The sequence below is a fragment of the Electrophorus electricus genome, chromosome 10 (assembly GCF_013358815.1).
Source record: "Electrophorus electricus isolate fEleEle1 chromosome 10, fEleEle1.pri, whole genome shotgun sequence".
Lineage (NCBI taxonomy): Eukaryota > Metazoa > Chordata > Actinopteri > Gymnotiformes > Gymnotidae > Electrophorus > Electrophorus electricus.
This window is the reverse complement of record NC_049544.1, coordinates 8,828,002-8,854,372: the sequence shown is the minus strand read 5'-3', so window position 1 is coordinate 8,854,372 and position 26,371 is coordinate 8,828,002. Positions and strand designations below refer to the sequence as shown.

The 26,371-nt window shown below is 37.6% G+C and overlaps 4 protein-coding genes across 10 annotated transcripts; 2 read left to right on the top strand and 2 right to left on the bottom strand.

Moving 5' to 3' along the window:
* Nucleotides 1-3,946: 3,946 nt before the first annotated feature.
* On the bottom strand, nt 3,947-9,198 carry fam168b (family with sequence similarity 168 member B). 2 transcript variants are annotated; one of them, XM_027015544.2, is made up of 7 exons: nt 9,078-9,198; nt 8,028-8,110; nt 7,793-7,876; nt 6,117-6,259; nt 5,644-5,821; nt 5,323-5,447; nt 3,947-5,152 (listed from the first exon to the last, which is right to left on the bottom strand). In XM_027015544.2, exons 2-6 carry the CDS (start codon nt 8,095-8,097, stop codon nt 5,335-5,337), a joined length of 588 nt encoding a protein of 195 aa, XP_026871345.1. In that variant the 5' UTR covers nt 8,098-8,110; nt 9,078-9,198; the 3' UTR covers nt 3,947-5,152; nt 5,323-5,334. The 2 variants fall into 2 exon arrangements, with proteins under 2 accessions (XP_026871345.1, XP_026871335.1); XM_027015534.2 differs by having other exon boundaries at nt 5,644-5,824; nt 9,078-9,197.
* An 83-nt stretch (nt 9,199-9,281) lies between these two features.
* abcd3a (ATP-binding cassette, sub-family D (ALD), member 3a) lies at nt 9,282-18,971 on the top strand. 6 transcript variants are annotated; one of them, XM_027015521.2, is made up of 23 exons: nt 9,282-10,286; nt 10,755-10,791; nt 11,115-11,213; nt 11,707-11,795; nt 12,384-12,453; nt 12,796-12,893; nt 13,006-13,129; nt 13,270-13,326; nt 13,421-13,563; nt 13,662-13,731; nt 13,861-13,930; nt 14,053-14,150; nt 14,300-14,391; nt 15,095-15,186; nt 15,271-15,337; nt 15,443-15,506; nt 16,845-16,922; nt 17,103-17,168; nt 17,268-17,357; nt 17,459-17,578; nt 17,697-17,801; nt 17,903-17,959; nt 18,061-18,971. In XM_027015521.2, the coding sequence occupies exons 1-23, from the start codon at nt 10,177-10,179 to the stop codon at nt 18,136-18,138; spliced, it is 1,974 nt and encodes a 657-aa protein (XP_026871322.1). In that variant the 5' UTR covers nt 9,282-10,176; the 3' UTR covers nt 18,139-18,971. The 6 variants fall into 6 exon arrangements, with proteins under 6 accessions (XP_026871322.1, XP_026871305.1, XP_026871314.1 ...); XM_027015504.2 differs by having other exon boundaries at nt 15,265-15,337; XM_027015513.2 differs by having other exon boundaries at nt 11,112-11,213.
* A 355-nt stretch (nt 18,972-19,326) lies between these two features.
* On the top strand, nt 19,327-22,543 carry acp5b (acid phosphatase 5b, tartrate resistant). Its single transcript, XM_027016306.2, has 7 exons — nt 19,327-19,418; nt 19,784-19,873; nt 20,005-20,195; nt 20,646-20,773; nt 20,912-21,103; nt 21,559-21,706; nt 21,843-22,543. Exons 2-7 carry the CDS (start codon nt 19,804-19,806, stop codon nt 22,080-22,082), a joined length of 969 nt encoding a protein of 322 aa, XP_026872107.2. The 5' UTR covers nt 19,327-19,418; nt 19,784-19,803; the 3' UTR covers nt 22,083-22,543.
* A 5-nt stretch (nt 22,544-22,548) lies between these two features.
* f3a (coagulation factor IIIa) lies at nt 22,549-26,081 on the bottom strand. Its single transcript, XM_027016318.2, has 6 exons — nt 25,799-26,081; nt 25,547-25,655; nt 24,944-25,137; nt 24,655-24,839; nt 23,835-24,003; nt 22,549-23,453 (listed from the first exon to the last, which is right to left on the bottom strand). The coding sequence occupies exons 1-6, from the start codon at nt 25,872-25,874 to the stop codon at nt 23,308-23,310; spliced, it is 879 nt and encodes a 292-aa protein (XP_026872119.2). The 5' UTR covers nt 25,875-26,081; the 3' UTR covers nt 22,549-23,307.
* Between the last annotated feature and the right edge of the window lie 290 nt (nt 26,082-26,371).

Genomic DNA, 26,371 nt, shown 5'->3' with positions numbered 1-26,371 from the left:
GTATGTGAGAAATATAGTTTCAAAATCTTTACAGTTACATAGGGTTAAATATACACTGCCTGGCCAAAAATAGGTCACCACCTAGATTTAACTAAGCAAATAGGTAAGAGGGTAATTACTGCATGAGTGATCATGTTTCAGCTGGCAACAAGTTATTTAACCCTAACTGATGCAGTGAGTAGCTTCTCATTTATTAAACAACCATGTCGAAAGACACATCCTGTGGTCGTGAAAAAGATGTTATTATTCAGAAGGGTCAAATTATTGGCATGCATCAAGCAGAGAAAACATCTAAGGAGACTGTTGAAAATACTAAAATCAGGTTAAGAACTGTCCAATGCATTATTAAAAAGTGGAAGGACAATGGGGAAACATCTTCGAGGAAGGAATGTGGTCGGAAAAAAATCTTAAATGATCGTTATCGGCAATCACTTAAACGTGTAGTTAGATCAAATAGTACAAAAACAACAGTAGAACTCAGGGATATGTTTAATAGTGAAAGTAAGAGCATTTCCACATGCACAATGTGAAGGGAACTCAAGGGATTGGGACTGAACAGTTGTGCAGCCTTAAGAAAACCACCTGTCAGTGAGGCTAACCGGCAAAAACAGCTTCAATTTGCTAGGGATCTTAAAGATTGGACTCTGGAGCAATGGAAGAAGGTCATGTGGTCTGATGAGTCCAGATTTACCCTGTTCTAGAGTTATGGGTGCATCAGGGTAAGAAGAGAGGCAGCTGAAGTGATGCACCCATCATACTTAGTGCATACCGTACAAGCCTGTGGGGGAAGTGCTATGATCTGGGGTTGCTGCAGTTGGTCAGGTCTAGGTTCAGCAACATTACGTGCCCAAAGAATGAGGTCAGCTGACTACCGGAATATACTGAATGACCAGGTTATTCCCTCAATGGATTTTTTTTTCCCTGATGGCACAGCGATGACATTCCAAGATGACAATGCCAGGATTCAACGGGTTCAAATTGTGAAAGAGTGGTTCATGGAGCATGAGACATCATTTTCACACATGGATTGGCCACCACAGAGTCCAGACCTGAACCCCATTGAGAATCTTTGGGATGTGCTGGAGAAGACTTTGGACAGAGCTCTGGACAGAAATAAATGTGACATTGCAGAAGCGATACAACAGCGAATGTGTGCCGTAATCAAAGCTAAAGGCGGTCCAGTGAAATATTAGAGTGTGTGACCTTTTTTTTTGGCCAGGCAGTGTATAAGAACAGAATTATACTTTTACATGATTACTTAAAAGTACATTTTATATAGTAGTTTTTCCGAAAGACTTACAAAGTTGACTTGTATTAGCACTGAAAAAGCTGGGTACTGGGACACTAGCAGGAGTTTCCTCTTCATATAACTTTTCTCCTTTCAAGACTACTGGTGCGTCTGAAGCAAGCTCATTCAAATTTCTCCTAGAGTAAACAATACATTGTAACTTTATATGTTTGTTTTTTTCCCTACTAATATTATTTACCTATAAGGAAGCTTTGGAAAGTCTTTGTTACCTGTAGGAGCATCTAGATAGAACCTGCCTTTTCTGCTGTGAGTCAAGGACATCCCCTCTACAAGTTTCCTTTCTAGACTCAAAGGATGCTGCCTGAAGAGACATTCAGTTCCTTTGCATTTTTGAACTATAAACATTAAACATTGTAGTATAATATCAAAATGTTTGCTTTTAATCCCAGTCATACACTTTATCTTAAATGGTAGTTTCCTAATGGTCAGTCTAGCTAGGTTTCCCCTATCTCTCTAGAAACGTCATAGTACAGCCGAATGTCCTCGGAGGAAAGGGCCAAATGCCCAGTACGGTACATGTGACCCAAGTATAACAGACAAGCGCGATTGCCTAGAGTCGCTCAGATCGACAGTGATAGAGGAACTAAACCATCCTTCCCAACTAGTAGCGATAGACAGACAAGGCCTAATGATACGTTGGGGCTTCTTTCTGATTGTGCGGTAAAATTCGACGCAGTACAGCGACGCCTAGCAGTTTGCAGAAATTATGGAAGTCATAGGTTTAAAGCTGCGTAACACTGCAAACTATACAACTCTACCGATTTCATATTTCATTAAAAATAATACTTAGTAGTCATTAAAGTGTATAATTGTATTTTGTATAATATTCCCCTTCTATGTGATAATGCAGTATAATTAAATATTGCAAACTATAGTCTGCTTTCAATTTTCCCGTAAGTTTCATTTTGCAGGGTATTTTAAATCTTCTTAATAAGCTCTCTGGGTACGTGTGTATCATTTTTGTAATCATGTAATGTATTAGCCTGTTATATTTTATTAGTATTAAATTATATTGGAATTAACTGCATACTTTCACATAATAAATATAAATTAACATTTAAAACAGGTTACTCTGGCATAAACTACAATGCAGAAAGAGGCCAGACGTAGCCTAAGAAATATTAGCTAGCGTTAGCTAAGATAGCTAGGGTTAACTGAGCAAGATGTACAATTAAACTTGTTTTGTTCTTTGAAATGTAGCTAGCTAGCTATTTAACGTCTTTGGTTGAGACTGATAAGATAATGATGATGCTTCCCAAATCGAGACAGCAAATTATATTAAGGCAGTTATTTCTGCATGTCTAATTGATTTCATTCAGATACGTACATACATACATACATACATACATACATACATACATACATACATACATACCACTACTACTACTATTTTATACCATACATTATTGTATGTTGTATACCTGCAGCTATTTCACACATTCAGTACGCTCCATATCACTAGGGAATGGGATGGCAGTTGGGAAAATTGTACATAGTACAGTCATTGTCCCCATAGTTTTTATTTTTACTTTATTTTATTGCAATTCCATCTTAAACTCTATTCTAGGCTGGAGCTGCTGCATCGCCCGAAGTTCTACCATGACGACCAATAAAACACTTTATCTTAAACTAGCACTCTAGCCATCTAGTTAACGCTACCTGTCGAAAAGCAGAATCTTGAATTCTGGTAGACTGTCTTTGGTTTTGAACTTGTCGAGAAGCATCATCTAAATCCATGGCGGGTTTTTAATCTTACTAAAAGTAAATGAAGTGAAGAAAACAAATACTAGACAATCTAAAATGTCTTGTCTAAAATATAGCTATAATCATGGTCATAGCTAGCTAACTGACGCTTACTGCTAGCTGGATAGCTAGTTGACTAATTTAGGTAATTAACCTATCTAGATACTAAACACAAAGCATTTTCATGATGGCAAATCCATAACTTACGTAATCTCTCCAAAATATGGCAAGAACTCGCAACGTTTTTAAAATGATTCAAACTTGGCTTCTTTTTTTAACGGCGAGTAAGTATGAGCGTGAAATTTTAACTGTCATTAAAAGTTAGTACAACCGTTTTAGAACGTCGTCTAATTACATTTGACTTATACTCAAATCTACGGTGACCGGGCAAACCCATCGTGACTGGATTTGCAGCATTTACGAAGTTGCGTGCTTTGTTTTGGAAACCGCGTTTTGGAAATGTAGCACAAATTATTTCATTTTTATCAATATGCTTTGCGTAATTGCAGCGGTTTGTTTTTTATTTGGAGCGCGATGGGTCTTCACGGCGAACGTAAAAATCTGCACTTGTAATTGTTTCGTTCATTTGCAATTTGGAACCTTTGTGACACAAACACATTACAGTAACTAATATGAATTGGTTAATAATACGGATTATGCTAATACGAATTGGTTAATAATACGAATTGTCTAGTACGAAACCGTAGCGCTGCTCAGTCTTGAAATAGTGCAAATCATATGGCTCCCCGCTTAGACTCGCCTTTACGCTGCTTACTGGCATCCTGTATCCTTGTTCCTTCTACAAGTACCAGCATTATACTTCAGAGTCAAAATTGTTCACTGATTTCCATAAAACCTTCACTTTTTTGTGCATAACTGACACAAATGACAATATTCATTATTATGTTTATTTTTGGTCTTTTTTGAAAATACAAAACAAAACTCCAAAACATTACAAAACATTATTTAACTGAGGTGACATAGGCAGTATATATGAATAAGTAAAAAGACAATGAAGTTCAGTCAGTGATGGTGCAACCTTGAGGTAACAAGCAATACAAGTTTGTTTGGTTTTTTTCCCCTCATTCTTAACCAAATGGCTCAAATAAGTTACTATGTCCTCAGTAGTGTTATCAAATGTTTGCATTATAAATTGACAACATAAATCAATTTTACATTTAGCAGTTTTCCATTTCAAAATGTCAGCAATGATTCCACTGTCACTCTTTCAGTCAGACCTCCAACATAAAACTTAAAAAAGACAAATAAGTAGGCATGCTCTCAGCACCAGTACAAGGGGTTATTCGGCAGCTCGGCCAACCAATCTATATACACAGTCAAATATGTGCATCAATTATCTCCAGTGAGAGCATGAGGAATGATGAACCAATCAGAAGGGAAATGGATATGTCTTTTGAGGTGCTAAATCAAAAAATATCCAACCCTCCTTCAAATACGTAGTGGCAGAAGCGCAACACCATGTGTGTTACACAGATAAAAACACATCAGGTATACTTACCAAAATGTAAATCCTAGTTAAAACCAAAGAAAATGAAACTTTTTAAAAATGAAAAATGCAAATTATATTTTCTATGAAGCATCAATAGACACTGCATTTGAGATGTCAAGTTGCTGTTTTTTTAAACCATAATCCTTTGGATTTTGCTTCTGATAACCTTTTTATGATTTTGTATTGACCACAGCAGGTAGATTCAGCTAGCATTGTTATTTTCAATATATACATGCATTCAATTCAATATGGGTTCTAAATACAAATTCATTCCAAATGCCTTTTCTTTTCACTTCTATGCTTCAATGCTCTAAAAAAACTGCAAGACAGTCAACAAAACACAAGTCTGCGTGAAGAGCTAGTCTTCTGATGTGAGATATGCTGTAGAACACATAAGTAATGGTAACAAATATAGTCGGAATGGAAAGGTTCTTGTTCTCATTCCAAAGCTTACTTTCTTCTGCCAACTCTCTTCAGATTCACATTATGCTTGGAAGGAAGAACAACTGGCTGGAAACACATGTGGCATCAGCCCCAACTGTAACTGTAAAATACTAGACTGTGCGAATGCATATCTACCATTTTCTGACCTGTGGAATACAAAAAACAACCATAAACCTGACAATATTTATTAAAAAGTACATTAACATATTTTGTCTCAAATACAACATTAATGCATTCTGTCTTAAAAAAAGTGTTCATATGCTCTGTATTCTGAACATTTTGTCTAAGCAAATACCATCAAATATGTTGTACTTACAGTGCCATCTGTTCACCACTGAGGGGGCACATAGCTGTAAGTAGGAGTTCCAGGGGGTCGATATGTGGGCACAGTGACAGGGTGAGGAGCTACTGGAGTTGGGGAGTGAGTTGTTAATAAAGTCCCTGAGGAATGAAGGAGACATAATATTCAGTATAATCATGTAGGTGAAAAATTTTAGTCAAATACTGTGCGGGCTTCTTTCTATGATTAACAGAAGAATAAATGTTTTATTCCTTCATTCTCAGGATTGAGATACATTTAATGAATGAAGTTCCATTAGAATAGTTTAAAAACATTAGCATTGACCTTCTCACATACCAGCTGACATTGCCATTGTGGTGCCTGCTACCATTCCCATAGCAACCCCATTAGGACGAGGAGGTGGGATAGGTGGAGCATATATCGCTGCTGGCATGCCATTGGGCTGAACCACTGTAGTATGATGAATTACATGGGGTGGGGCGGCATACAATGGTTGTGTGTAGTAAGTGCCTTGCTGCTGTGGAAAAGACAATTCACTTTGGAGCAAACAAACATCTACATCTGTGCACTGAGGAAAAATAAAAGTACATAAATTCCTTCCACCAGGGGTGCCTGACTCCATACCTTATGATCTAGGCCTTCAAAGTTTAGTTCCAACACACCTGACCCATACATTCAGATGTTAATGAAGGCCTTGATTAACTGCTTCATTAACTCTTAAATTAGGATTGGAACTAAACTTTCAGGGTGGTAGTTCTCCAGGACTGGAGATGGACACCCCTTCCGTACACACTTATGTAACCACTCACCTGAGCATATGGATTTTGCTGAGGATAGGAGCTCCTCACAGGGTACACAGCAGCAGGGTATGGGTTAGGTGATGAGGAGTAGGGGGGGACAGCACCTGTTGTCGGGGAGCAGGACATTTTGAATGGTGTCCCTGGTGCATAACCTAGAAGGTGATGTAAACAGAGGATTTAAATACATAATCTTTGTGACATTCCTGTTTGAAGGTACTGCTCTCATACATGGTTAGGGCTTTTGCTTGGGAATTTACATGCCGTGTTAATTATTCAAGTAATAATTTTAGGTAAATCTTAAATAAAATAATAATTGACAGGTGTGTCATTTTGAAAATTATTTAGGTGCTCCCACTGTAACTTCAAATGTTATATTGTCCCAAATGTTATATTTGGGACTGAAATATAAAGACATGCTAAGAATCCCAGATTCTTGCCGGTCTCTGGAGAGAGCCCAAATCTGAGCCTCTGACTGAACAAGACTAGAGCTCAGAACTAAAAACAGATCCTATATGTGTCCAATACATTTGCCACAGTATATAATCTGAATACTCTTTTTTTAAATAAAGTACATGTTCAGCACTTACTGTTAGTTCTTGTTAAAATAATAAGTACAAAAAAAGCACATTTACATCAGTGTTAAAGTAAGTCAGTGTTAAAATCACAAAACTAACAACATTCTATCATAACATTACAACACAACTACATTAATAGAGCATAAAAATTACATCACAATGGAATGTAAAAATACATAGTAGTTCTGATCTTAATAAATATTTATAAAAAATGTAATAAATGGAAGTCAATACATTTATAATATTTGGAATAAACAAGGTTTTAGGACCCTGATTAGCTAGGTTCACTTTAAACCATTTTGATTATGGAAACAGCATGACTGACAACCTGTCAGTTTGAAATTTTGGGAGAAGATGGGGAAAGCCTCAAGATATGTTTCCTAATTTCAGTCATTACCGTTAATGTGGGATTAAACTGCCTTGCTCAAAGTTACAATGATAGTAGCTCCAATTTCACTTATTTATTCAATATATTCTCATTTTATCAGTCTTGTTCATTTTTAGCCACCTTGTTTACCCTTTCTCTGTGTATAGCTTTCTCTATATTCATCTAGCTAATACAGAAACTGTTCCCATAGATGACACACATACATTTATGGATTCAAATGCATGTGGAAACTGAACTAAAAACTGAAGACATTAAAAACTTAGTCACAAACATAATTACACACAATTATACATTTTTTCAAAGTTCAACAGTTTAGATTATCTGTTACAAATAACCATTTGTTTTATGCATCCAATAAACAATTTTACAAAAAGCACACAAATCCTACATTGACCTTCTGACACAGTAACCCCATGGTTCTTGATGGATGATACTGCAAAATGAAATGATCAAACAGCTATCCTGTGACATAAACCTGTCATAGTGTTAATGGCAGTCTTACATGTAAAGGAATACAAAACCATAAAATAATTGGAATTAACCATAAAATAAGTACTGTTTGGCTTCTACAACTCTTACCCTGGATTATGATAACTGGGAAGTAGTCAGGCGTTGAAACCATATCTTATGGGCCTCAGAGTGAAGGATGTGCTCCATACATGGCTTTACCTTTTAAGAAGATCGTACTAAGAAGCATTTTGTTTGTCAATAGCTACCCTTACCTGTGGGGAAAGCTGGGTTAGCTCCAGGGTACATGTTTGGAGAGTAAGCAGGGGCAGCTGCTGCATAGCCAACAGGAAACCCAGCTGCATGTTATGACACAGAGCAGGTCCAGTTGTTTCATTACAAAAGGTGGTAATAATCTTACAAAAGGATATAATGTTCAGTGACACAAAAACTTACAAAACATTGATTCTAAAACTGGAGAGACAATTTTGAAGGTGCTCTGTTATTTACCTGGGTAGCCTATTCCTTTAGGGTTGGCATAAGGAACCCCTGTTGGTGCAGGGCTGTAGACAGGGTTCATGATCTCTCTGCTCCTTTGAGAACAGTAACAAACCAATACATAACAGCCAAATATGTTAAAAATCACAGGACCTTGTAAGATAGCTCTTGATATTGCAACATCACACAATTTGAAATAACCACAAGATACAACTAGCTAGAAAAACTTGCTTTCTTATTAAAACCTCTTATTATTATGTTAACTATACTGCAGATTATTTATTGCCAAGTACATAAGAGGAAAACGTTTTCCTTAGAATCCAATAGTTTTGCTATTTATTTTATAATCCAGTAACACAATGGATATATGCTGATGTGCAGGACATAACTGTCAGCTTCCAAATGCATATGGTCCTTAAAAGTTGTCCAAACAAAACATTGCTTATACTAAGATGCGGGGTAAGTTACCTAATGCTACAAAAACTGTAGAGTTTTTGTGTTGTAACCTAATTGCACCCACAAATGATCTTTGTCGCTTCAAAAGTGACAACTGTGATGAGTAAGCATACATACGTACACAATAACAAAAACTGTCTACAGTGATAAAAAATAAATTTAAGAGTTGACCATACTGCTAAGTAGGCTTCTCGCTAGTTAGTTAGGTTAGCAGCTGCTTCTTAAACGTAAGCATGCTTTGCAATTAGCTTCAACTCTATTGTAAACTGACGCTGCACGTCCACTGATTTAACACTGAGGGAACGTCGAGTAAGGCATAACTTTTTTTTTAGCATTGTTGCCGCAATAAGCAATCCTGCTATGTCACTTTAACACGAATATAAATAACACAGCGTGCCATTTACGCATGGCATAAAGCAGTGGCAGTGTAGGCCGCGAATGGCATTGCGTTGCACGGCCGCTTCATCACCTCGCATCCTCGGTTATCCCACCAGTTATCCCACTCACATCTATGCCCCATCCATCTCCTGCTTTGAGAAATCCTGGCAACAGGTCGGTTTACACAACACAAATGAATGCCTCTGGAACAGTATAGGTGTTACTTACGACTGTTTAAGTTTCTGTGTCGACTGCAATTCCTGCCTGCAATAAATGTATCAAAAAATAAGGATATTTTATCCCTAGATCGCCTGATGTTGTCTAGCGCTCTAACGTTGGCTACGAACGCTGCGCAGCAAGTCTGGAAGCGACGTGCGTCATTTCCGTATAACTGAGCGGAAGTACGTTTCAGCCAGTAGTTGCGGTAACTAGATCGCAGCATTGTCCCGAAAACAAAAAATATTGATACCTTTTATAGCTAACCTGTGATTTGTTCGGGAAAGACATGTGACGGACCTGGGATGTCTACAGGCCAGCGCAAAAATAGTTCCGTTACGAAAATGTTCTACATATAGCTGTACGAGGATCCGAGCAATAACACTATAACACAGATAGCTTAGCTATATATTCTAGGTAGGTAGTTAGCTAACTTAGCGGGTCTTGTTTTGATCCAGCTGCTTGGCTACGGTATGTTACTTTGGCATAACGGAACGTCAGCATATTTCAAGGAAAATATTTAAACGGCTTGCTTTGTCAAACTCATATATTTAACTAGACAGCTAAGCAATGTAGATTGTTTGCATCTTGTAGGAGTAATGTTCACTGCAAACTGAAATTGCAAATGGGGATATGAAGCAAATCACCTTTTTGCTATGCTAGCTACACAACTATATAAAATATGCCATTGAAGTTTTACATGTGCAGCATCTGGCAAACGCCCTTGTCCAGAGAGGCATACAGAAGTCCTTAATCAAATACATATCCTCATGTGACAATAGGTCAGTGGTTTTCCCCTTGGTGTTAAAATGCTGTGAAGATGAAAAGGTACAGATCGCCTCTTAAAAGTCATGAAAAGGCATCATAATATCATGGGAGCCAATGCCTTGAAGCAGTTTTTAAAGCTTTTAAAAGACCAATATGCGCTGCCATTTTTCAGCATTCACGATAAAATCGGTCGCCAGTTATAAAAGAGCCAATAAGCTCAACTCCAAACCTTTGTAACCCATGTCACTGAGTAGGACAGCTACTAGCCTACCACCACTAGAGGAGCTTCTTCATTTCTCCACATGCCAGCCAGCTAGTTCGTCTATTCGTTGCAGTGAGAAACATGGCGGTCGTCAGTAAATACTTGACAGCAAAGAATTCTTCAATAGCTGGTGCTATCTTGATCTTTTTGTATTTACTTAAGCAAAGACAAAGATCTGCCAAATTGAATAGGTAGGTAACTCCTATGCTCTTCAACTGTCATTCATACATGCAATTGTATTTTCACGCTCACTACGTCGCTCATGTTAACTTTATCGTTAGCTAGCATAGCTAACAATGTGTTAGCATTAGCTAGCTCTAATAATTGACCCTGCTTAGACAAGATGTCAAATGGTTTAGAGAACTTCTGGTGTTCACAGCAAAAAGAAAATAATAATAATTGTCAACGTAAAACAACCTTTTACCAAATAAAATACATTTCACTTACGAGGCATGACATGTCAATGAGTTTGCAGTCATTCTCGATGTCGCTCATTGTCTAAGTAAATTATCAGGCCGACTATGGCCACGCTTTCGTCTAAGGTAAAACGCTTTTGAATACATTTTGATGTTGAGTGTTAACCTATACCACTGCTATACATGTGAAAAAGAACTTGGTGCAAAACTAGTTGTCTGATATTTTCTCACCTGCAAAAACAGCAAGAAGAGTTCATCAGAACTGCTCTTAAACAATGATGTAAGTGATCTAGCTATATATAATTTTCCATAGGAAAAATGCTAATTCTGAATAATTGCATGATGGGAGTGTAGATAAACTATTGATTTGGTCTTGGTTTATTTGCTTTTTAGGCTTGGTTGTCATACCTTCTAAGATTTAGCTGCAGTGGGTGAAAAATATAATCCATATTAGAGTGTCTGTTGTTTTTAAATTAAAATTTCAGTCGGTAGTTAGTACTGACTGATGAAGGTAACTAAATTAATTGGGGAACTGGGTACAATTAACCTAGAATGAATTTGAAAAATCTCTTCTTTTTTTGCTTTGCATTTTCAAATTAGCAGAAAGATGTGAAAAAGGAAAGGGCTGCTGTGGACAAAATCTTTTTTGTCCGAATCACTCGAATTCTCAGGATCATGGTGCCAAGACTCTTCTGTAAAGAGGTGAGCGTTTCAAAATGATTAAACATTTTGTTTATGAAATGATTAAACATATGTTTACATGGTAATGACCACCACAACCTGGCTTTTTTGATCAGTAGAAACTTTGATTTACTGATATGGTAATTTGTGCAAAGTTCATGAACTATTAATTGCATTACTTACAGAGAAACACCGTAGACCACACTAGTGCATGTGTGAAATGTGGCTTTACAGTACTACCATAATGCAGTGCCAGCTAAATGAAGTGTAAGAAATGTAGACACCCATGTCACTCAAACTGCGTGCATGGCTTTTGCCATGTTGTAAAATAGTTTTGCATTTTTGGCAAAACTGAATATATCATGAATATATTTATTGTTATATTAAAAAGTAATTTTGAACTCAAATTATTTTGCTTATATCTTTCACAGGCTTCAGTGACAGAGTATATCTTGGTAATTGCCCTGCAGTTACCTGAAGACTTAAAATTTTCCATCTGTATTTTGTGTCATAGACTTGGTACTTGAGCATGATTGCAGTTATGCTTGTGGCTCGGACATACTGTGATGTTTGGATGATCCAGAATGGCACAATGATTGAAAGGTGGGATCCTGATGCTTAATGCCTCTAATTCAGTGAAATGTTTATCATTGTTTTTCAAGTTTTAATACCTGAACAATATATATATATATATATTTTGTTTTAATCTTCCACAGTGGTATCATTAGCAGAGATATAAAACTATTCAAAAGGCACTTTTATTCCTACATTTCGGTCATACCTGGGGTAATGTTTGACCATGTGTCTTCCATTTGCTGTGAAAAGATTCCAGACTAATAAGTGTGTGAAATTGTGCTATTGACAACATAGCCATACATGACTCATTCATCTGACTTGATTAAGCCACAAAGCAGCCAATTGCTTACTTGAAAATGTACAAACTAATATACTACTCAGCTATCTTGGTTTCAGTACTAAAATACAGAGCTCCTCTGATACAAATTCTGGCATTATATCCCCCTCAAGACAGCAAGGTCTTGCATGTGTGAATGTTCCTTTTGTCATACGGACATGGATTTTGGGAGCACTTTTTTCTTTTTGTGCAGGGTTACCTATAGCAGACACTCGCCTTGTTCCACTGGTCTTACTGACTTTGCTTGCTCATATTTTTGTGCATGTTGTGGTTTACAGTGCAATTATTGGTCGCTCCAAAAAAGATTTCAAGAAGTATTTGTTCAACTTTATGAGGGTCATGCCAGTTGTAAGTGACTTTTTAAAAATATTTTTCAGGCATGATACAGCATTTATGCATTGAACTGTGTTTTAGGTGTAATTATAGTGTAATATTTTCAGATTTAAACATGTATAGAAATTCAGAGGAGGCCTGATGATATTTATGTGCACTTACAGATTCCTGTAACTCTAACATTCCACATTAATATTGCTATGCCCTCTAATATAATGAGCTACCAATATTCATTATGTATGCATTTTCTACATCATATGTTTGTTTTCCCACCCCCTTACCTATGAGTAATGTGTTTTAGCTGCATCAAAGATGATTTCATACCTTGTATAAAATAGTAGTCCTTTCCTATTATAGATTGCCCTGGTGAACAATCTTTTGAAACTTGGTCTGAATGAGCTGAAGCTCTGCTTCCGTGAAAGACTCACCAAACATCTCTATGAAGAGTACCTAAAGTAAGGACAGTTATGAGCTTCCCTTCATGTGTAGTTTCTCAGACAAAGCACACCATATATTGCTGTTGTCCTACATCTTAGGGTTTTGGTTTTTTGGTTTTACCAATTTTAGGGGATACACCTACTACAAAATGGGCAACCTGGATAACCGAATTGCAAATGCTGATCAGCTCCTGACCCAGGATGTGGAAAAGTTCTGCAACAGTGTGGTAGACCTCTACTCTAACCTTAGCAAGGTGCAGCCCCTCTCCTTCAGTGCTTTTTTTCTTTATTTTTTAAACAAGATTGCTTTTAAAGTAGAGGTGTTTTATTTCTACAATTAAACAATATCACAGTGTTTTATTTTCTCTTCCTGTATTCATTTATGCCCTTCCAGCCTCTTCTTGACATTGGCCTGTACATCTTCAAGTTGACAACTGCAATTGGAGCACAGGTAAATCTGAATTTGTTTTCAACAGTTCCTGAACAACACATTTATAAAATAAATATCTGGCAGTGAGCACATGTTATATCATCTGTGCCTTCAGGGCCCTGCTACTATGATGGCATACCTGCTGATCTCGGGCCTCTTCTTGACGAGGTTGAGGAGACCCATTGGAAAGATGACTGTGACCGAACAGAAATATGAGGGGGAGTACCGATACGTTAACTCCCGCCTCATCACCAACAGGTAATTTTTTTTTTATGCAGCAGTGGGTCATTTAAAATTGTGCATACAGGATAAGTACTTGTTAACATCATGCCTTCCTAACTGGGGCTGTCCTTTAGTGAGGAGATTGCATTCTACAATGGAAATGTGAGGGAGAAACAGACCATCCATGCCACCTTTAAGAAGCTGGTGAGAACTGCTTCTGTACTTTAATGATGAACTGACCCTTTCAAAAATTGACCAGAAATTGAGTTGAAGAGTTGGACTTGTTATGAATGGCTGTTCATTTGTATTTTCCTTTATGTACTTTGCCTTCAGGTTGACCACTTACATAATTTCATCTTTTTCCGCTTCTCCATGGGCATGGTAGATAGCATCATTGCTAAGTGTAAGTTAAGGCCTGAGAATACAGGCAAAATAGATATTAAACCCAGGCATATATATTGACATTCACAGTAAGCCCAACACAAATTCATTTTCAGTGGTAATCCTTCTTTCTGTCATGTGCAGACTTGGCTACTGTTGTTGGCTATCTGGTCGTGAGTCGGCCCTTTCTGAACCTGACCCACCCGCGCCACATCCACAGCACGCATGCTGAACTGCTGGAGGTGAATGGCCTAAACTCCACCTGCTTTTAAACACATTACTGAACTGAAACGTGTAACTGAGAATTATTTGCTCAGTTGAAGGCATCAAACCACCTGAACACATGCACCAGAGCGGCACCAGTTTATTCCCCCATTCCCCCTCTCTGTAGGATTACTACCAGAGTGGCCGCATGCTGCTTCGCATGTCCCAGGCCCTTGGCAGGATCGTACTCGCCGGACGAGAAATGACAAGGCTCTCAGGGTAAAGATTGTTTATTAGGCCCAAAATATAATTAAAACAGTCTTGAAATGAGATTTTATTTGTCATAAATAAAATGATAGATAAATAAAATGTAGACTAAACACATCTCCATTCTGAACTGTCAGTAACAGTCTCCTCTGCCTAGATCTCAGATCTGGATTTTAGTTTAATTAAAACAAAAAACAAGAAACTGTGGCCAGTTCTATTCAATAGCAAGAGACTATTTGGCAGTACTTTAAAAGGATTATGTTCTACATATACATTAACGGTATTGGGCTGATGCTTTTACCCAAAAAGACTTATAATTATGACTGAACACAACTTGAGCAACTGAGGGTTAATGGTCTTGCTTAGGGGCCCAACAGTGGCAACTTGGCAGCGGCGGGGCTTAAATTGGCAACATACTGATTACTAGTCAAGTACCTCAAGCACTGAGCTTCCTATGCCCCATTATATGGTAATTCATGTCTGTTTGAGTTTAGTGGTGGGAAAGACAGGATAGAAGTTAGCATTTTAGCAGATTAGCATAGGCAGTATGCATTGCCATAATGATGTGAATCTAGATCTCCTCACGTACATCCACCAAAGAAGGGGTTGGACTGTACTGTTTAAAGCAACCCACATGGTGTGATCAGATTTATAGGATGGATTTACTTTACTTACTTATTTAAATAGTAATTTGTTAATTGTTCTTTATCCATAGGTTTACCACCCGAATCACTGAGCTTATGAAGGTCTTAAAAGAGCTGAATTCTGGGAAATATGAGCGTACCATGGTCTCTCAGTCAGAGAAAGGTGAGCTCTAATATGTTGAGGGGAAAATTGTGGGCAGACACTAGGCTTTGTTATTCATACCTGATTTCATATTGACAGAAACAGATGGCTTAGAAAAACTAATCTTGCAGCCTGGAAGTGGGCAAATCATCCACATAGACAACATCATCAAGTAAGTAGAAGACTTCCTCTCTCTCTCATCTTCAAAATTTTGACAGGTTTTATCAGATTTCCAACAAATGGATAATAAGGTATTTTATCAATTGTTTTTCTCCAGGTTTGAACACACACCCTTGGTAACACCCAATGGAGATATTTTGATTAAAGACCTTACCTTTGAGGTAAGTTTATATGTAGGATGTAATATATTTAAGTTAACTACTCATTGGTGATTCTGAATGAGTTACCATATACATCTTAAAACCACCATTAAAAACAATATTAATGTTTCATAATAAGCTATAAAATTAAGCAAGTTTGTTAATGTAGTTAAAATCTATCCAGTCACCATTTTATTAATAATGTAGAGGTGATCAGTTATAAGGTACCCAGTGATTTAAAAAAAAAACTTGTGTAGTGTAAGGAAGAGGCTTACTTGGGTGAGTTACTTATGTCAGACTTGGTGTGCATGGGTATACCACTTTGTTTTCCTTGTTTTTATAAACCATTCTTATAATATAAATAAATAAATTATTTGTTTTTGCTCTTTCTATCTTCAGTGGCCTTGTAGAAAGCTGTTTAGACTGTGCAGTGCACTAAAGCTCTGAGATGAAGCCACATAGATGTACTGGCTGTTGCAGTACAGTGCTGTTGACACATGCATTCCATCAGTCTGGTCACACTCTTGTCACTGTTCAGCTAGATCATATGTTTAACATAAAGGAATTCACTTTGACAATCACTTTGACAAATCTTCCTACTGGTTTAGCTTTACTGTTTACTTTGGATTGTACCTCAGCTAAAGCAACTCTTTTTAATGCAAGGTCTGTAGTGTTTAAGACTTAATTTAAAATAAGTTTTTGATTCCTGTGGCTTGGATTTTCGTTTTGTAGTGTATACTTGGCTCACTACTGGAGATTTACTATCACTACTCTTGTTGAACATTGTTCCAGTGAGTGTTACTTTCTCAGTGTCCCCAAGGCTGCAGGTTGCTGTGGTAGTGTAGCTGCAGTTTTTAATTCACTCACTCTAGCACTTAAAATCTTCAAATCAGGTGATATAAACTATTGCATGCTCTTAGCTAAGATTAAACAGTGATTGAACTTTTCTTTTTAACAGCCCCTCTATAGGAGGAAACGATCTCATGCACAGCAAAAGCTTCTTGTTTGAGACTGTCTTCTCCTGTAGACATTTTTAAAGTTTAAAAACCTATTATTGTCTCAGGCATGTGGGTTTTCTTAGCATGTACACAACTGTGACATCTGTTAGTCTGTCCTGTTTTTTGCTGTTGTGTTGTACTGTTTTGGAAATTCCTTGATTTTGTTGTATAGCACTTTTGGTGTATACCTGTTGTTGTCTTTAAACATGCCATGTGAATAAAGATGATGTGACTTGACGACAATGTTTTTAACAAACATCCCCAATATTCAAAATGTTCAGGCCATGCTGTAATTGTGAACACAGGTAAGAATCATGGAGACTCTTACTAAGGTTGCATATATATATATGTATCTCCAAAGGTGAAATCTGGCACCAATGTTTTGGTCTGTGGGCCCAATGGCTGTGGAAAGAGCTCACTTTTTAGAGTTCTTGGAGAGGTAAGTATTTTAAAGCCAGTTCTTGAAGTTGCTCAGAACTCTGATAAGGTTCATTTTTTATGTTGTATATAATGAATTGTCCCTGACTGGAAAAACTTTGGAAAGCAGTGTTATGTGAGCATATGTTTGTGTAAAGTTGTGTGTTTTGGGTTTTTTTTCCCCCTCCCTTCCTTCCTTTAGCTGTGGCCCCTATTTGGTGGAAATTTGACTAAACCAGAAAGAGGCAAACTCTTCTATGTCCCTCAGGCAAGATTCTTGAAAAATAACTAACAGCAATACTTGTACTTTCTAGAATGTTCCAAGAGATAAATTTCTATGCATTGATGGTATTGTATTCATATTCAGAGGCCGTACATGACGCTCGGCACACTGAGGGATCAAGTCATCTACCCTGACACCTATGAGGACCAGAAGAAGAAAGGCATTTCTGATCATGTACTGGACAATGTTACAATAACATGGCTGGATCAGACATTCTCATCTTGGGGCTCTTTCCTACCCTTGTTTCCCTGATATGGTTCCTGTGTTTGTGACAGGTGCTGAAGGAATACCTGGACAATGTGCAGTTGGGGCATATCTTGGATCGGGAGGGTTCTTGGAACACTGTTCAGGACTGGATGGATGTTCTCAGTGGTGGAGAGAAGCAGAGGATGGCTGTAAGGAAGCTAACACATCTCCAAAACATAAGCAGCATAACTGTCAGGAAATATCCTTCAACAATGAACAATGATACTGAACACATCATTTGGCTGCTGTTTTCTTTGCTTGCCACAGATGGCTCGGTTGTTCTACCACAAGCCTCAGTTTGCCATCCTAGACGAGTGCACTAGTGCTGTGAGTGTGGATGTGGAGGACTACATTTACAGCCACTGCAGGAAGGTAAGAAAGCCTTGTCGCCTCTAAACTTGCACTTGCAGCACATCTCTGTAATGGCCTGAACTTTCTCTTTCGAGTTCACAACTCCTTTATATTCTTGGCAGGTGGGCATTACTCTGTTCACAGTTTCCCACAGAAAGTCCCTTTGGAAGCACCATGAGGTGAGGCTCATGTGAGGGGACGGGGCTATCGGTGAAGATGTTGTCTATGCTTCTCATTTGTGCATGAACATATCTAGCTTGTGTTTTGTTTGTGTTTACAGATCTACCTGCACATGGATGGAAGAGGGAATTATGAGTTCAAGCCCATCACTGATGAAACAGTGGAGTTTGGCTCCTAGAAGTGCAGAGAGCCACCAATTGCGTGCACACAGCTCTGGCTGGGAGGCATATCATAACACTGCACTTAAAGAATCGTGCCAGCCAACAAAATCTAGGATTTTGTTTTTAATCACTTGTAACATTTTTGCTTTTGATGAAGCTCTGTTAAAATCCATTAACACTACATTTCTGTCTTCCATGATTGTATAATTGTCTACTTTGTCATTTAAGGTGCAGTCCGATTTAACAGACTGCCACTAAAAAGAATAGTGAATGGGCTAATCCCAGTGAAATGTGTTCACATCCTGCATGTGAATGAATCATGTTTTAGATTAAGTCATGTGCGAGGAAATAGTCCATAAGGTGTCCAATGCCAGGCATCTGGACTCTGATATTTGTTCTTGAACCATGGGGATATGTAGTCCTAGAGTACTAACAATGCCTTTTTAGACTCCATGTACACTATTCGTTATAATGTCAAGCTACTAAGTGGCCTTAGTACTTAATGTATTGATTTGTGGTGGGTCGATTGTATGGCCCTGTGAGCTGGTTTGATGGAGCTATTCTAGCAGGATGTTTCCTTTCACAGTGAAATGATGTACAGGGTGCATTGCTCTCAGATTTGCAAACTGGAAAGCCTTGTAAAACATTGTCTGATTATCTAATAATTGCCTATATGGACATTTATGTTTTGTTTCAAACAAGTTTCTCTGTGCTCTTGTTTAATGGGTAAACACCTCTGGGTTTTGTACACACCTACTCATAGCACCAAAAGAGTAAGAGTCCATAGAGCTGCATTGAACTCACTCATGCCTTTTCAATAATAATAAAAATATGAATCAGTTGAAGTTAATGATGTTTTGTTCTTTGGGTTATTCTGAGATTACTGGGAAGGGTAGCATAGCCCCTAGTTGAGTCAGTGAAAGGAAATATTTTCAAAGATAATATTTTCATGTTGGCTATGGCTGAGGGGTTATTCATATTATATCTTTCTTTTTCACGCTTGAGCATTATTTTATGTCCCTTGTTTACTGATCATTATAAACCACCGAATGCAAGTTCTTATTTGCTCTAAAACTGTCTCACTGGTTAAAGTAGTGTTTGGGGTAGTAATATGCACAGTATAGTGTACAGAAGATAACTGCATTTTGTCATGGCTCCACCCTATGCTCTACTAGGTTAAAGGCTTATGCTTTGAACTGCATTTTTACTCATTGGTCATTCTGTTCTGGTGTAATCATGAGCTGCTGTTCCAGTTATGTCAATCATTAATGTGGAAGCCAGTGAATGAAATCCTTCAGTAAGATCTTTCACATATTGTAATTGTGGCGCATTTTATATTTTTGGATGTGTTACAGTTGTTTGATATATGCATTCTATTTTTATTGATATTATGCTAGTAGTGTTCACTTCAAAAGTCTTGGGTGTCCCCATTTAAATTGTCACATAATATTACAACTCAAGGGTTCGTTTTCTGTGTGATTTGATGTATGTTTTGACACAAGTCATGTGGATCGCATGATCAGGTGGTTATGTTTTGTTTTTTTTCCCTCCAAGACAAATACAGGAAGCTTTTCTTAAACCACACAACTTCCTCTTCTGAGAAGAAATGAAAGTAATCATAAGACACTCTTGTTCTCATATTGTTATGGTTATTGGACACAGATCATCCATCTTGACACACCATGACCTGGGTGGCTCCTCTGCTCCTCGCTCTCCTCCAGATATTATGCAAATGTCGAGCTCAGGAACATAGTACGCACCTCTTTTTTTCTAAAAGGAGAATAAATGAGTTTTATGGTTAGAACTGAACAGTTTGATGTATGGCAAATGACAGTTTCTAGATGTGGCAGATCTCCATGTCTTTGACTGTTTTGTCTCTCAAGGGTCTCTGCGCTTTGCTGCCATTGGAGACTGGGGGGGTCTTCCTTTTGCTCCCTACTACACACCCCAGGAGCAGGACATAGCTGGTGAACTGGGGAAGGCTGCTGAGAAATGGCAAATGGACTTTGTCCTCAGTCTAGGAGATAACTTCTACTACAACGGAGTCAAGGACGTAAATGATATTCGTTTTAAGGTCTGCAATCTTCATTTATTATGAGTGGAAATATGCTATAATTAATGAAAATACTGAAATGTTTACGTTTGTGGCTTAGGTTGATTGTAAATTATCGTGAATCTCTAAAAGTTACAGCTTCTTACTTTTAACTTTGGCCTAAATTTCATGAGATACAAAGCCATAAAAAATTCGATAAAATCAGATAAAAAGGATTTACTGGCGACCTCACTGGCAGGAGAGTTCTCATAGTGTCATTAATATTGATAGCCCTCACACTCAGTAAACATAGACATCAAACTTTGTGACGTGCTCTTAGCAGATCATATATGATTAACATGCCCTCTAGTGGACATGGTGTTGCATGTCTCTCCAATCATCCAACTACAGAAGAACCCATGTCACTCTACATGATAAGTGATAAGTACTTGCTGAATTTAAGTTCATTTCACCACCTCATTTCACCACCAGGCAACATATGAGCGTGTATTCTCCTATCCAGCACTGATTCCTGTTCCATGGTATTTGGTGGCAGGAAATCACGATCACTTGGGAAATGTGTCTGCTCAGCTTGCCTACTCAGGCAGATCAGAGAGGTGGTACGTTTGCACCATAGTTTAAAGTGCACACTACATGTTAACACAGTGCTTGGTACAATGCATAGGTGTCACACAAATGCCAAAATACCTATTTTGTAACACCTTCAACTGTTGATGTAAGGTGTCTTTAATCCAAAGGCATTTTCCTGAGCTCTACTATCAGATGAAGTTTAAGGTTCCTCACACCAACATCTCCATGACAATCCTAATGATTGACACAGTGGTTTTGTGTGGGAACACTTATGAAGGACTTCATCCACAAGGCACAGAAGACCCCATTGCTGCCAACCGACAATTTGAATGGATCAAGAGGACACTACAGAATGCGAAGTAAGATATTTTGGTTTACAATCAAGCCAGAGATTTACATACAACCTAAACAAGAGTGAGTCAACTCAAAGATCTGTGAGCAGACTTCTGTTTAATATTGGATGTGATGACTAGATTAGGTTTTTTTGTTTGTTTGTTTTTGTTTTGTTTTGTTTTCTGAAGAAGTATAAATCTGAATTTGGGAAGTCCAGACCTGCCCCACTCCTCCTCATACTCAGTTCCACCCATACATTCCTGAAGTCATTGCATGAGCACAAAAACACACCCCGTGCAACACAATAGTTCTCCCTTACCATATCTGACCACCCAGATTTTAATACTCCTCACCATTCCTAACATTTAGGTATTCCTATCAAGAGCCTTACGACTTCCCTCAAAAAAGCTAAAGATGTCTAAATGTCGACCATAAGCAGATTCATGAAAAGATTTACAGCGGACCTCTGACTCCTCCTCAGGTCTGAATTTGTAGTGGTGGCTGGCCACTACCCTGTTTGGTCAGTTGGTCACCATGGACCTACTCACTGTTTGGTGGCGAGACTGAGACCCCTATTGAAGAAGTTCAATGTCACTTTATATCTGAGTGGCCATGACCACAGCTTACAGGTGAGAACCTAAGGAACAGTAATCACTTAGCATTTGACATTTAAATAATTTGACACTCTACTTCCACATTTAGTCAATTCTTAACAAATTACTTTTGTGGAAGTTGTGTTTTATTTGAAATGTCACTTTTTTTCAGTTTATCAAGGAGGAGGATGGAAGTGCATTTGTTGTCAGTGGAAGTGGGAACTTCCTAGACAGCTCTACTCACCACAGGAAGAATTTCCCATTGTCTTGGCAGCTGTTTTCCAGTGCTGTCAACAAAACTTTAGCAGGTTTTGTATACTTTGAGGTCACAGATAGGCAAATGTCTGTTAGTTATATTCAGTTGGATGGTAAGTGTGTGTTTCAGACTGCTCTGCCTAAACGCAGCATATAGCAGACTGAAGGAGACTGATAATTATGATGATAATTATGAGTGGCTCTGAATGAATTGAGCAATGTGCTTAACTGTGTTTTTTTCCATTATTTCACTTAAACATTAATTATTCATATTAAACATTATTCACTTAAACCAAAAAAAAATTTTTCTTTGTTAATTTAGTATTTCTCTAAAATGAAGAGTATAGCTATTATGTAGAGACATATATTTGCAGGAGTATCCATATCTCAGGTTAAAAGTATATGTTTGTGCCACATCATGATGAAATACCTTCTGCTTTCACAGTATTCGCTTTATATTTAGAAACAGTGAGTCAAATATTTAGGGCCGGTTTCTTGATATTGTATTAGACCCAGATTTGGATTAAATTTAACTAAATACCCTAACCTTATATTTAATCACCACTGAAAATTATTTTTAGGCTTTATCTGGTTCTGGAATAAACACTGCAAACACAAGGGGGTGACATTTGAATATGTTTAGTTCAGTTTACAATTTCCCTTATGTATAAATGGCAACAGAGTTACATAAGATTTGACATTGTAGAGACCCAAATTGCTGAATCTGGTGAGTATACAGAATTTATTTGAAGTTTCTAAAAGTAATCATGACTTTAGTACCATTTCCCACGTCTACAAAGTAAAAGTGCAACTTTGACAGTTTTGCCCAGTTTTCTTCAGTCTATGGTTCTCAGTTAAAGTAATATTTATTATACATAGTATAGTAACACCTTTGTCTACAGTACCATAAAATGCTTATAAAAACTAATATATAGATATTGCTTTTGTAAAAACTAGAAAAAAATTAGTATGCTCATAAAATATTTAATACAATAGTGTTATATTTTGGTTTTCTGTCTGCATACACAAATCCCCAAAATTTTAAAATTTTATATTTTGGTTTTCCCTCTGCTTGCACAAAGCCCCAAAATTTTTAAAATAACTCAGCAATTACAACAACAAACTCAGTGCTTGTAAAATTTAAAAACAGTAGATCGTGCCATTGATTGAAAGTACCATTGATCCAGTGATCACCGAAAGAACCACCTGCTGCATTAGATAAACAAGTAACAGACCTGTTTAGTTTCATAGAAACAAAATGAAAAAATTCCATTGCTTTACACTGCAATGCTGGTGCTAGAAAAGGGTAAATCCAGTTTCATTGTAAAATGCATTTACATTAGCGTTCATTTCTATGTTCAGAGGAGCTAAAGACATGCTCCTCAAACCCCCTTCAAAGGCACTCGCTCTGTTCCTCTTTTCTTTGCCCTCTGTTGACGTTTGCAGCAGACAAGTATGACAGCAATCACCACTGATATTATCACAACGATGACCAGGATGGCAGAAGCTATCACTGCTAAGCTGTACTCTGCAATGCAAGAAAATGAAGGAAATTATTAGTGAGCTATCCCCTTTACTAGACAATTTTGCAACATTGCCTACTCACATCACTGTGACACCTTACTGAAAGATCACCACTACTCACCATATGCTACAGTATCATTAGACACCCGCATTGTTTTCACCACATATATATTGTGTTAAACCACAAAGCTAAGGATAAAAGAATCTCATCTACAGATTTATAAGAAATATTTTAATTAGTATTTTACATATTATTTTCTTATTTCATTTTATTTTGATTAATATTACAAAATAAACCAATCTACTTGTATTACAAAGGTGCTAAAACACGTTTGACAGAACAGTCACCAACTATTATAGGTGTGTTTGTCTTTTCAGAGCTTACCATCAAAGATTGACTTGTGCTCCTCCGGAGAGCACTGCACATGACTGAGCTCGCCATACTGTTTGCCTACGCTGCGGGAAGGAATGTAGGCCTGCACATTGATGCAGTAGCTTACACCCTTGTCCAGACCAGTCAGCTCTATCGTGCTGCTCATGCTGACCTTATCTTTCTAAGGAGCAGAACATACAGAGCACACAGTCATATGTTCATTTGTTTATTTTCTGGCTGATGCAGTGGATGAAGCTCTTCAAACCCTTTTAAATACATGTCCGGATTCTATTACGCCATCCTGGCAGGAAGAGGTCGTAAACAGGTCCTGAGAAGACCTGCAAGCCTGTTCCTAATTTTACATACCCCTAAATCTAACAAAGAGGCTCCAGGCCATAAGAGGTTATTTTAGATTTGCAAACAACCATAAAAGCATGATCATTTCTCTGGTTCCCTGAGATTTAATCTAATGGATTTTGTTTTACTTGTAGTTTGTTGATTTGTGTGAACCAATGACTCATACCAGGTAATACATAATTAGAATGAATATGTAGATGTGCTAGATTTTTTCAGAGAGAAAGTGGTGTTCCATCTCTGTTGCATATCATAGTACCACAGTGTTTATCTCTGAACTTTGTAATAGACACTAAACCCTCACACTGATATCCATTGCTTCAGAGAGTGTGTAAAAAAAACAGGAAATTGTGGCCGCCAGGTCACGACATATTGATAAGAAATAAATCACTCACTTGATAATCCTGCACTGCCCATTGTATTTTAATGTCTGAAACCATGGTAGTATACATGAACACATTTTACAGTCATAACCTACCTTCCCAGAGCTCTTGGCTTTCCTGTAATAGACCTTATATTGCAAGTCGTCTTTAAATATATCCCGAATGCTCTGTCTCTGTTTCTGTCCATTGAGGAGTGCTGTTTCAATGTCCTTTACATGTACTGTTATTGTTCTCTGATCTTCGTTCACAGCAATCTTAAATTCAGGTCTGCCAATGATTGCTGTAAAACAGTGACAAAAAGATAATTTAACAATGGACTGTTGTTTCACTAGTAAATAGGGGGAAATGTAAGAGATGGATGAAACAATTTTGCCAGGAACCTACTGTCATTAAAGGGGCAGAACCAGTTGGAAGCTGTGTGGGGGAATTCTGTTAGATCAGAGCTAACACCACGCACAGGTTCTGACTGTACCTCCGCTATGTATTTGCCTTTCAGGTTTGAAACTGCAGTCGTTAGATCACATTCGGTGTTACTGGTCTGAATACAGAGTGGGGTCCTTTCTCTGTTCTGGCCACGTCTGGAACCAAGATATGATGGCATTTACAACACTACATTACTATCCCATTATACAAAAACCTTGAGGCAGCTGTTGCATGCTCAAGCAAGCAAAGGGTGTGGATTTCTGCAATACCTGTCAAACAAAACAATGATGTTACAACTGACCTTAAATATTAAATATCTTATACTTTACCATATGAATAGAGCGTGGAACGTTGTTGTAACATTTTCAGTGTAACAAAGTGGTAATAACACAGTTTGCACATTTGATGGTAATTCAACAAATATCTCAAATGACAAACACTTAATCTGAAATTCATCTGCCCACAAAACCTTACAAAAACATGCAATATAACAATAAATAAGTAGTCTGCGTAAAACATCTTTAAATATGCCTGTCCAATTTTAACAGCGACAATATCACTTACTGTGAGAATTCTACAGTGTATGAGTAGTTAGTTGGTTTTGGACTCCATGTTAATAATGTCTTGAAATTAAATGAAATCCAAGTGACATTTTGGGCTCGCGGAAAGGTTTCTACACAAAGACATACAGAAACATGTATTTTATTAACACTAACAGGCAATAAAATAGTATATGTAATGAGGTCAAATAAGGTGTCAATTAGACAACATAAAACAGGAAAAGAATCAATAGTTCTCAACACCGCTGTGACTCACCTGAAGCATAGCTCTTTACAAAAAACAGCCACACACACAGAAACCTTAAATTCTTCGACTGTCGCGACTGCTTCATTTTAGTCCCAGAAGTAGGCTAAACTGCTGTCCGATAAGAGCCTACTAATTCGATTGTACTAAGGATGTAAAATTCTTGTGTCCAGGCAAAAATGCGGTGCTGTAAACTCCTCTCGTGTGATTTATATTGTGTTTAAGAATTCACTCAAGTACCGTGCAAGTTCCTGAGAACGCGGTCAGCGACTCACTCCTGATAATTACATTCCAACCGCCAGCCCCCCTCCCCCCGCACAATCTGCGAATGGGTAAATGTAGTCAATGCAAATTAAATGCGTAGTTATTGACCATATAAGGTTATCCGCTAAGCTTGTCTTTGCTATTTTACTGAAGGGATTTCCTTAATCTAATTAGAATAATAAATGTATTAATTAATCCTGTTGCATAAATGGCATTCCAAGTTTATTTCTAAATTGTGAAGCTGTTGTTAACAAAAGAAGCGCAATTGATGCACACTTCATTTGGTTGAATAAACAAAAAAAGCTAAACTCCTTTTTTTTT